The sequence below is a fragment of the Corythoichthys intestinalis genome, chromosome 2 (assembly GCF_030265065.1).
Source record: "Corythoichthys intestinalis isolate RoL2023-P3 chromosome 2, ASM3026506v1, whole genome shotgun sequence".
Taxonomy (NCBI): domain Eukaryota; kingdom Metazoa; phylum Chordata; class Actinopteri; order Syngnathiformes; family Syngnathidae; genus Corythoichthys; species Corythoichthys intestinalis.
The window spans coordinates 13,781,365-13,792,841 of NC_080396.1; the positions used below are offsets into that span (position 1 = coordinate 13,781,365).

Sequence of the window (11,477 nt, forward strand, 5' to 3'; positions counted from 1 at the left end):
TTTACTGGATTTTGACTGATTTTGCAACGCCCACAGAAAATTCTGTTCTATTGCTATATAAACATGGAACCCACCAAAAGAAAGATTAGACTCTCTTCTTTCAGCAGAAAAAAAGTAAGTTCAGCATTAGAAAATAGCTTAGTTTGAGCAATTTTCTAAGGGTCTTAGCTTTTATATGAGCCATTTCTGAAACCAATTGAATAATTAAAAGTCAGGTTATTAGCAATTGTTTCTACAAAATGGATAAGCGACAGGACTTTTGTCAGGGACTGTATTTCAGGTCACATTGGAAATGATTGCTGTGGTTTACTCACACAAAATGACACTAGGGCGGCAGAATGGCTGAATGTCACATTTTTTTAATCCACAGAAAATGACATTTGGTCATGTCCCAGTCAGACTGAGGATGCTGAATTCAATTTGGAAGTTTTTGTTAGAGCCTCTTGCTTCCTCACATGCTGACTCACTGATGCATACAACCCAGATTTCTACTTCAGGGTCCACTGTACAGTGCATTATTTTACCACTTCACTAAAGAAGACCAACCAATTAATGTACCTGCCAACATGGAGTCGAAAGGATTACACCACGTCTTGAAATACAAATAACAATGATTAACTTCTATTTATGAGAACTTAGAATATTAAATTACTACTTCCATCAATGCCAGCGCAGTTTTTTAACTGAGACATTTTGACTTTGGAACATATATATCAGGGGTGTTTAAACTATACCACAAAGGGCTGCAGTAGGTGCAGGTTTTCATTCCAACCGATCAAGAGAACATCTTTTCACCAGTCTGGTGTCTTACAAGTGTAATCAGTTGATTGCAGTCAGGTGCTGCCTGTTTCAGCAAAACCCCATTGGTTAAACTAGGCAAGTGCAAAATACGGTCCTTGGGGAATTGTGGCCCGCTGCCCAGTTTGCATTGCAAATTATAAAAATATAATTGAATGAATATGAATTTGAATTCAGCCTAAATTCTGTTGCACTTCTCAGATTTAACACTAGATAGCGCTAGTCACTTAACTAATTTACTCCCACCCATTTTCACCGGTGCAACCCCCTTCGCTCCTAGATGTTTTACTGGATTTTGACTGATTTTGCAAAGCCCACAGAAAATTCGGGTCTATTGCTATATAAACATGGAACCCACCAAAAGAAAGATTAGTCTCTCTTCTTTCAGCAGGAAGATAAAGTGAGTTCATATCTTTTTCCATTGTTTAGAAATCAGCATTAGAAAATAGCTTAGTTTGAGCAATTTTCCAATTTCTAATGAAAAAACGGAGAATTTAAGCTTTTTGTGAAAGCTTACATTTCAAACATAACTTTTACTTCAACACAGATATTTTTTGCTTTAGTTATATCCAAAACATCTGAATAATGTTTTCCTTTTATAAAATAAGATAAACAGCAAGACAAATAGAGCTTTTGATAGAAAAGTAACAATTTATTTACACATAACTAACTGAAAGATGACGCTATTGTGGCCGCAACAGCGGGTTAAACTTTTCCCTCATCGCCGTCTGTTTCAAAAAGATGAATTTTTTGAGTCTCTGCGGGGTCTGCTCGGCGAGCAGCACGGAGTCAACGGAATCGTCCGCTGCACTTGTAATCCTGGTCATTCTACTCGGTTGTCCAGCACCTGGCATCCCGGGCGTCCTCTAGGTTGTTCTGCTCGGTCGTCCGCCGCCTGGCATCCTGGACGCCATTCGGTCGTCTTCCGCCGGCGCCCCGGCCGTGCGGCCCGGCCGTTCGTTGCCGTTGTATCGGGTTGCGGGTCTTACCAAATGTACTACTGCCCTCCAGTGGCCAGTTTTATTGCTTTAAAATGGATTTTCAGCTTTGTGCTTTGGAGCTAAATTGAATCAGAATTTTTGTAATTTCTTTATTTGACAGACGCTTGGTATGAAAGCGGGGAAAGCGGCACAAAGCCAAAAAAGCGCACCAGAGTGGCCAAAACATTGTACCCTCCTTTGTTTCGTTGAAATAAGTCAATGTTGTGTCCTGTCTTTTCAATGCCAAGCTTGGCTGCACGTCGGCCGTGATTGAACACCTAAAGCACCGTCACCCAAATGTAATTTTGTAAGACTACAGGAGACAATTACAAGCTGGCAGATTGTAAATCCATCTAACTAACTAACTAACGACACTTTTTATTGATTTTGCTAAGCCTGTTGCGATATGCAATGAGTCCATTTATAATACGATAAATAAAAATGAGGGCGATAATTTTCACGGCTGTGTTTTATCGTCGCATGCATGCGTGTATACATCCGTACGTGCGTGTACACTATGGGTGCAATGGTTCAGTTAGCCCACGGTTCGGTTTGAACCTCGGTTTTGGAATCACTGTTTCGGTTCGGTTTGCGTTTTGCTTTTTTTTTTTTTTTTTTTCAATTTTTAAAAACTGCCTTTGTTTTGCTTAGTGATACCTTTCGTGTTTTTTTTTTTTTTCATTAAAAAAAAACAAAACAAAACATAGTAACCTTTGCTATGTTTGGAGGTCATTTAATGTTGTGAATCAACCGTTAAAGTTGATAAAATTGCTTCCGTTTTTGCATTAGTTCCCTTCTGTCTACTTTCGACATGTGAAAATTTTAAAACTGCTTCATCCTTTAAAGATAGACTCAAGTCAAGATTTTTAAGGAATATTTTAGATAAAAAATTGCTTAGATTCGCTCGGAAGGTTTACTACAACAGAGCCTTTCTGAGAAGTTTACTGCTCGAAAATGGCGGCTGTTTACTAACGCAACCGAGTCTGTCATTAACATGTAGTTCTATATGCATGAGATATCTAGGCGTAGATTGTATGCTGTCGGCTACAGTCAGGAAATATTGGACCCACCAAGCCTAGCATCACGTTTGCTACAGCGTCTCAACAAACACTCTTCCCTCTCCGTGTCTGACTTTTGTCGCATCATTCAACCAACGTACTAACGGACATTGTCTCGTTGCAGAAACGGTGACCAAATCCGAACAGATGATGAAAAAAAAAAAAAAAAACGTAATGCACGAAAACCGTGCAGATTTTGAACGTAACGTACGGCGTACACATTTAAAAATCAGTGCTCACTTGTACAAATTACGACGAGACCGTACAACTTGACAGGTATGAATTATAGTGGACCGTCACAGTTAGGTAGTAGCACTCTGTCCAACTAACAGTGGTCAGGGCGAAACTATGTGCTTTAGCGAAATCATCTTCGATGGCTTTGCGTGCTATTTCATAAATGTCGGGGATTACGTTGCTGGAGAAATATGTCCGTGAGGGAATGATGTAACGCGGGTCAAGCGTTGCAAATAAATTAACGAAGCCCGCTGTGTGTTTTCACTGGTGTCATCCTCGGGGTTGTCCTGCCCTGAGAAAGTGATATTTGTGGGTGATGCCGGCTGAGGTGCCGGAGTCATCTTATAAAAGTGTTGCCATTAGCATGGGGAACAAGCGCTGAGCAATGATTGCATTTTTTTTTTTCAATATTTTCTCCCCCTCCGCATTGTAGTCTTCGGGGAAACTAAAATGTTGCCACACCGCAGATTTGAAAGAAGTCGGTGCTTCCTCAAAATTCGGTCTCTCCACTCCTCCGCTTGCCATAGCTATTTGTTTTCTTTCTTGTTTCACTTTCACTTCTTTCGTAAGCGAAAGAGGACAATACTCATGTATTATTACACAGGTGCTTGACAGCGATCCGACATTTACTTGTGGGGTGGGAATTTCTCCACAGCGGTGCTTCACGTCACACGCAGGCACACAGAGCTCGATCGATTCATTCCATAAGCGTTCGGAATACATTAACTCATTTGCTCCCAGAAACGTATAAATACGTTCTATTTTTAAATGCTCCACTGTCCCAAAAACGTATTTATACGCCTTTTGCGTTTTTTTTTTTTTTTTATAAGAAGCATATATAGCTTCCGCTGTATCTGAGAAACAAAGAACAACGCTCAAAACCCATTTTAAAGCAATAAAACTGGCCACTGGAGGGCAGTAGCGCATTTTGTAAGACGAGGCAACCCGATTCAACAGCAGTGAACGGCCGGGCAGCATGGTCAGAGCGCTGGCGGCATGAAGCCAGGCGGCGCTCCGACCGAACAAAACAACGAGAGGACGCCTGGGATGCTAGGCGCTGGAAGACCGTGCAAAACAAGTGAAACCCCCCTGTGGAGCGGCTCGCCAAGCAGACCCCGCAGAGATGCAAAAATAATCCATCTTTGTGAGACGGACAACGATGAGGGAAAAGTTTACTCAGCTGACGTGGCGACAACGGTGTCATCTCGGCAACAAACCGTCATCTCTCAGTAGTCGTGTGTGAATAAATTGTTACTTTGCTATCTAAAGCTCTATTTGTCTGGTTGTTCATGTTATTTTGTAAAAGGAAAACATTATTCAGATGTTTGGAATGTAACTAATGCAAAAAATAGCTTTGTTAAAGTCAAAGATATGTTTGAAACATATGCATTTACAAAAAGCTAATTTTCTTTGTTTTTTTCATCAGAAATTGGAAAATTGCTCAAACTAAGCTGTTTTCTAATGCTGATTTCTAAAGAATGGAATAAGATACGAACTTACTTTTTTTTCTGCTGAAAGAGGAGAGTCTAATCTTTCTTTTGGTGGGTTCCAAGTGTATATAGCAATAGAACAGAATTTTCTGTGGGCCTTGCAAAATCAGTCAAAATGCAATAAAACGGCCAGGAGCGAAGGGCCTTGAAATGGGCATGAAGCCAGGCGGCGCTCCGACCGAACAAAACAACGAGAGGACGCCTGGGATGCTAGGCGCTGGAAGACCGTGCAAAACAAGTGAAACCCCCCTGTGGAGCGGCTCGCCAAGCAGACCCCGCAGAGATGCAAAAATAATCCATCTTTGTGAGACGGACAACGATGAGGGAAAAGTTTACTCAGCTGACGTGGCGACAACGGTGTCATCTCGGCAACAAACCGTCATCTCTCAGTAGTCGTGTGTGAATAAATTGTTACTTTGCTATCTAAAGCTCTATTTGTCTGGTTGTTCATGTTATTTTGTAAAAGGAAAACATTATTCAGATGTTTGGAATGTAACTAATGCAAAAAAATAGCTTTGTTAAAGTCAAAGATATGTTTGAAACATATGCATTTACAAAAAGCTAATTTTCTTTGTTTTTTTCATCAGAAATTGGAAAATTGCTCAAACTAAGCTATTTTCTAATGCTGATTTCTAAAGAATGGAATAAGATACGAACTTACTTTTTTTTCTGCTGAAAGAGGAGAGTCTAATCTTTCTTTTGGTGGGTTCCAAGTGTATATAGCAATAGAACAGAATTTTCTGTGGGCCTTGCAAAATCAGTCAAAATGCAATAAAACGGCCAGGAGCGAAGGGCCTTGAAATGGGTGAAAATGGCTGGGAGTGAATTAGTTAATTGCAAAACCGAAAAGGCGCGGTTCATAAAGGCGTATTGAACCGTACAGGGCGAACCGTACGGTTCGGCTTTGAACCGCAAACCGTTGCACTGCTAGTGTACACGTGCGTGTTGATGGCATATGAGACTCCCGTTCCTTTGACAGATGTTTATTGGTCATCAACGCACCGAAGAAATCAAGTTCAGACATACAAAACAAGGAAACACATCTATATTAAACACTGTAAATGTTGGCATTGTTACGTTGAGGCTAATGGGGAAAGAAGACAACCTACTTTTAAAAAAATTGGCAGTCTTCTCCAAAACGGAAACTTGCGGTTAAAAGGTGACACTTCAAACATGAAAAATCGTTGGTTAACAGCATTTGCAAATGAAAAAAATTGATAACACCACATGCAATGGCAAAAAGAGCTTTTTTTTGCAGAGTGTAAAGCTTATTGTTTGCGGTTTAGCAAACGTACTTCTGGTAAACATTTTAAAATAAAAGCACGTCATGTTCGTAATATAAATAAGGATTTTTGGAGTTAATCCCACAAACTTCAGAATTCAGATTCTACACTAATAGCTTTAAAATGACACCCTTGATGAAAAATCTGATTGGCAATGATTATAATACTATTATATATGGTAGTATACTATAATATTAATGCTAGATATTTTTTTAAGAATTGTTTTGAATTATGTTGGAAAGGTGAACTCAGTGTTTGAATTTGTTTACATTCTAGTCTTTTGCGCTAGTTAATGCTATCAGAATTTGACCTCATTGTTTGTGATTTATTGTTGTTATTTAGGTGTTATTTTGTACTTTGTACAGAATTTAAGTGTTCCAAAAAATTTTGTGAATTAATAAGCGTCATGAAAAATGCCATTGCTAAATTAGTATAAATGGAAAAAAGATATTAGATTAGTCGACTAATCATAAAAATTGTCGGCTGATTAATCGGGAGAAAGTGAGTCGTTTGGGAAAGTCCTAGTTGTGCAGTGTACCGGAACATATTTCCTCCACAGCCTTCTCACCTTTTTAACCCCTGACCCATTTTCATGCCTGCAAATTTTCATCTTTTGATTCAATTTTTAGCCAATTTGTGCCATAGATTGACAATTATATCCAGCTTGCTAGTTAAGTTAATACAAGTGCCTGTTGATTTATGACGGAAGCCTAAAGCTATGTCACATTTATCTAAAAAAACCACAAGCTGCCATCGCAATTCACTGAAGGTCAAAGTTGTGACATGAGGCATTACTCCAATTAGGTTCTCATTTCCTGATCAACTGATCTGAATTGCAAGGTAACGTTACTAAGACAAAAGAAAAAGAGGCCATGTATCTGATTAGTGCCTGATGTGAATTACAACCCGCTTCTTGTCCAGGATGTTTCCACCTTGATGTTTCCAGACAGGCTGAGCTATCAATTTGAAACTAAAAACACAACATGACAGGGTCAGAAGTTCTAAGACGAGAAACGGCTTTGGTTATTTCTCTGTTCCCAGTTGCATTGATATGCATTACCACGTCGCTGTGGTTGCAACATATCAATCACAATGGAACCACACCTAAAAAAAATCCCCTGCTTTATCATCTACCTCACTCTAAATGGCACCATGATTTATGTGTGGAGCATTACGATGTATCGAAGTAGACATGAATACAGATCGAGACCGTAAACCAAGCTTCCTGAGCAAGTTTGTCCCTTTTGTTTCCTTAGGTTTAGGTAAAACGCAGGAGGGCCGAGTCGAGCCAGTCATGGCAGTGCTCGTACCCAAAGGCAAATCACTGGACCAATGTGCCGAGTTAACCTTGAGACGCGCTCACGGCAAGCCAAATGATGATGTAAAAACCAGTCGGCCAAAGCGCCGACGAAAGCCAAGAGAAGCCAACGGGGAGCGCCGCACCGTTTTTGACTTTCTTAACAACAAACTCGGCGCCAAGCAGCGCAATACCGCCGAAGAGGCGGCGGCGGGTTCGCCCGCACTCACCGGGGTAGAGGCCTACAAGGGGGGCAAGAGTGCCAAGAGAAGTCTGAATGTGAGATTGTTCCAGGCTGCTGAGAGGGTGTCGCAGACTGAGAGGGAGATCCAGAACCTAACCCAAACGCTCAGCAGGCAGACGGGCAGGTCAGTACTGTACCATACCCTCAGAAATGACCTACTGTACTTTTCGGACTATTAAATCGGACCTGAGTATAAGTCTCACCAGCCATAAAATGCCCAACGAAGAGGAAAAAAACATACAGTGGGGAGAACAAGTATATGATACACTGCCAATGGGTTTTCCCATTGGCAGTGTATCAAATACTTGTTCTCCCCACTGTATATAAGCCGCACCGGAGTATAAGTCGCATTTTGGGAGGAAATTTAATTGATAAAATTCAACACATAGAACGGATATATCATCTTGAAAGGGAATATAACATAAAAATGCAATAGAGAACAACATGCTGAATAAGTGTACAGTATGTACAGTACATGATGCATGAACATTGAAATGCGAATGTGGCCGGTATGTTAACGTAACATACCTATTAAGAGTTATTCCGATAACTATAGCACAAATACCATGCTAACAAGTTTACCAAACCATCAGTGTCACTCCAAAACACCAAAATAACATGTGAAATGATATATTAATGGGTTAATAATAGGGCTGTCAAACGTTTAAAATTTTTAATCGAGTTAATCACAGCTTAAAAATTAATTAATCGTAATTAATCGCAATTCAAACCATCTATAAAATATGCCATATTTTTCTGTAAATTATTGTTGGAATGGAAAGATAAGACACAAGACGGATATATACATTCAACATACTGTACATAAGTACTATATTTGTTTATTATAACAATAAATCCACAAGATGGCATTAACATTAACATTCTGTTAAAGCAATCCATGGATAGAAAGACTTGTAGTTCTTAAAAGATAAATGTTAGTACAAGTTATAGAAATTTTATATTAAAACCCCTCTTAATGTTTTCGTTTTAACAAAATTTGTAAAGTTTTCAATCAAAAAATAAACTAGTAGCTCGCCATTGTTGATGTCAATAATTACACAATGCTCATGGTGCTTAAACCCATAATATCAGTCACACCCAACCCCCAGCAGAGGGCGACAAAACACACAAAAAAAAACATGTAACAAGTAGGGTTGTTCAGAACATGTTTTTTTTGCTCCCGATCTGATCCCGATCGTTTTAGTTTGAGTATCTGCTGATCCCGATATTTCCCGATCCGATTGCTTTTTTTTTTGCTCCCGATTCAATTCCAATCATTCCCGATAATTTTTCCCGATCATATACATTTTGGCAATGCATTAAGAAAAAAAATGAATAAAACTCGGACAAATATATACATTCAACATACAGTACATAAGTACTGTATTTGTTTATCATGACAATAAATCCTCAAGATGGCATTTACATTATTAACTTTATTTCTGTGAGAGGGATCCACGGATAGAAAGACTTGTAATTCTTAAAGGATAAATGTGACTTTGTATATTGTGACTAAATATTGCCATCTAGTGTATTTGTTGAGCTTTCAGTAAATGATACTGTAGCCATTTAACTTCTGCCCAAATGCATGATGGGAAGTGCAACCATGACTGCGTTGTGGTACCAATTGATATATCTTCTCTGAGTTGGGAAATAACATAGTGTGTTAAGAGAAATATCAACTACTATCTTTCTTCCCCACATTGCTTCCCACAATTATTCTAATCGTTGGGAGAGGGATTGTAAGGCTTTAGCCATTAAAAAATAGGCTCCAAAGGCTGCCAAAATTCACTCTACTCATTTTACGCTGCCTTTTAGCTCTATATACTGTATGGGTAAAACGGCGCCATTAGAGATTGAACGCGACAATGCGTGAGTGGGTCGTGCAGCGCATGCGTTAATTGCGTTAAATATTGTAACGTAATAAATGTAAAAAATATTAACTCTCGCCGTTAACGCGATAAATTTGATAACCCTAACTTAAGCTTAAACTAAAGACTCTGGAAGAGTGTAACACATTATGTCTGTAACGTTAAATACAATTAGAAAACGATTTAATTAAAAAAAAAAAAAAATGTATATATTAAAAAAAGGCATGTCCGATATTTTTTTGCCGATTCTGATACTTTGAAAATGACGTGATCGGACCCGATCGATCGGGATGCCGATCGATCAGGACATCTCTGGTAACAAGTTGACATGACACTGTGCTGTCATTGTAATCTGTTTGAGCGGGGCATGTGCGTTAATTGCGTCAAATAGTTTAACGTGGTTGATTTTTTAAAAAATTAATTACCGCCCGTAACACGATAATTTTGACAGCCCTAGTTAATAATTTCACACATACGTCGCACCCTAAGCCAAACTATGAAAAAAAACTGACTTATAGTCCGAAAAATACGATACTATTTATTTGTTTTAAAGGGACAGACAACAGCTCTGACTTGTCCATCCCGAGGAAAGAATTTCATTATTCTGATGTCTTATAGCAGGGGTGTGACAAAATATCAAAAACAAGATATATCACAATACTTTGTTGCCGTAAAGGTTATCAATATGCTCCCACCAAGAATCGATATACAGTGGTACCCCTACTTACTAAAATTAATTGGTTCTGGAAGTAGTTTTGTAACCTGAAAATTCTGTAAGTAGACACGCCTTTTCCATGTAAATGCCCTAATCCGTTCCAAGCCCCCCCTCAAAATTCAGACATAAATATTTTATAATGCATCAAAACATGTTACAATTACATGTTACAATTAGATTATTGAACAATAAACAGAAAATTACAGTTGTGCATCATGTAAAAAACAAGAATCATCACGTCATCATCGTGAAAAAAATTTTCGTAGACGAAATATTTTCGTTATCGTCATTGTTGACGAAAACAACACTGTTTAGAAGAAAGAAAAAATGACAAGCTTAGTTTTCGGGCTACGATTTTTCTCAATTGCTGACAGTACCTAGCCTCAGTTAGCTCAAGATACATTAACCACCAATTGTTTGGTTATTATACTCATCCTTCATTTCGATATAATTCATCCTACTTTTTTGTTTTGAAGTGCTGATTCATTTGAATTCATGGCAGTGGTAAACGTGTAAATGAGATGCAGGGATTCAAGGTGAGACTTGGTGTCTGTGGCCAACTCATTGGGGAGAGTGCAGCCTGCAAACCAGCGCGTCTCACCCCACCTTCTAATCTTTTTGTTGTCTGTGTCATAAAAAAAAGGGACGCGTCCAGAGTGAAGCAGCTGGAACAGAAACTGTCGGCTGCTCGTCGGCTGCTGGCCCAGCAGAAGGCCCAGGAGCTGTCCATCCAGAGAGAACAAAACAAGGCAGATACACACAAGAAGATGACCGAATTCTAAGTTCTCGTCAACATTGACGTTTTTTTAGTAGTTGGATTGGAAACAAATCAGTAAAATAGCAAACATCAAAGTGATTACTGCAGTAGTAATTTGATTTATGTTTATAGGTCTGTACAGAAAATATAAGGATTTACATTTTTTTGTAATGGCTTTTTATTTTCCTCCACTAAAATTACAATTGGGAGAATTTCTTGTGTTTTTCTTTCTCAGTCCAATCGATCCCTCCTCACGGATGTTGTGAATTAAATTAAAATTAGGAACTGTAGTGGAATTTTAAAGGTGCACTTGACTCTTTTTTTTTTTTTTTCCTTTGTACAATATTTCTCATTTTACCAGGTTTGCACAACAATTTGCATTTAAAGTGCCCCGAATGTCATTTTCTAAGCCATTTTAGTTGTTCCTCTGCAAAAATCCTGTTTCTCTTTTTTTTTTCAACCTGTCCTGTTCAGCTGCTTGACACGGAGAATGGGAAGCTGATTGTCCGATTGGTCTGAACAGTTTTAATGTATCACATGGGAGCATGACATATTCCCATTGTGATCAAGCAACGTGCCTCGTTTATGAGGACGAAGCAGCGAACAGGAAGGGGTAATTGGGGGACAGAAACAAAGAGAATAGGAGAGAGACACAGAAGAAGCACAAACAACAAAAAGAAATACGAAAGCCTATACTAACTATGAATATGTTGGTGCTATCATTAGCTAATTGTTTTTCCGGTTGAAACC

General features: G+C 38.9%; 1 protein-coding gene across 2 annotated transcripts in view; it reads left to right on the top strand.

Annotated features, from left to right (window-relative positions):
- zgpat (zinc finger, CCCH-type with G patch domain) overlaps positions 1 to 11,020 on the top strand; it is a 28,646-nt gene extending 17,626 nt beyond the window's left edge. For both annotated transcript variants that reach the window (XM_057830399.1, XM_057830398.1), the window contains exons 6-7: positions 7,100 to 7,508; positions 10,614 to 11,020. In XM_057830399.1, coding sequence (XP_057686382.1) covers positions 7,100 to 7,508; positions 10,614 to 10,752 — 548 coding nt within the window. In that variant the 3' untranslated portion in view covers positions 10,753 to 11,020. The remainder of the gene's footprint in view (positions 1 to 7,099; positions 7,509 to 10,613) is intronic.
- The last annotated feature ends 457 nt before the right edge of the window (positions 11,021 to 11,477 follow it).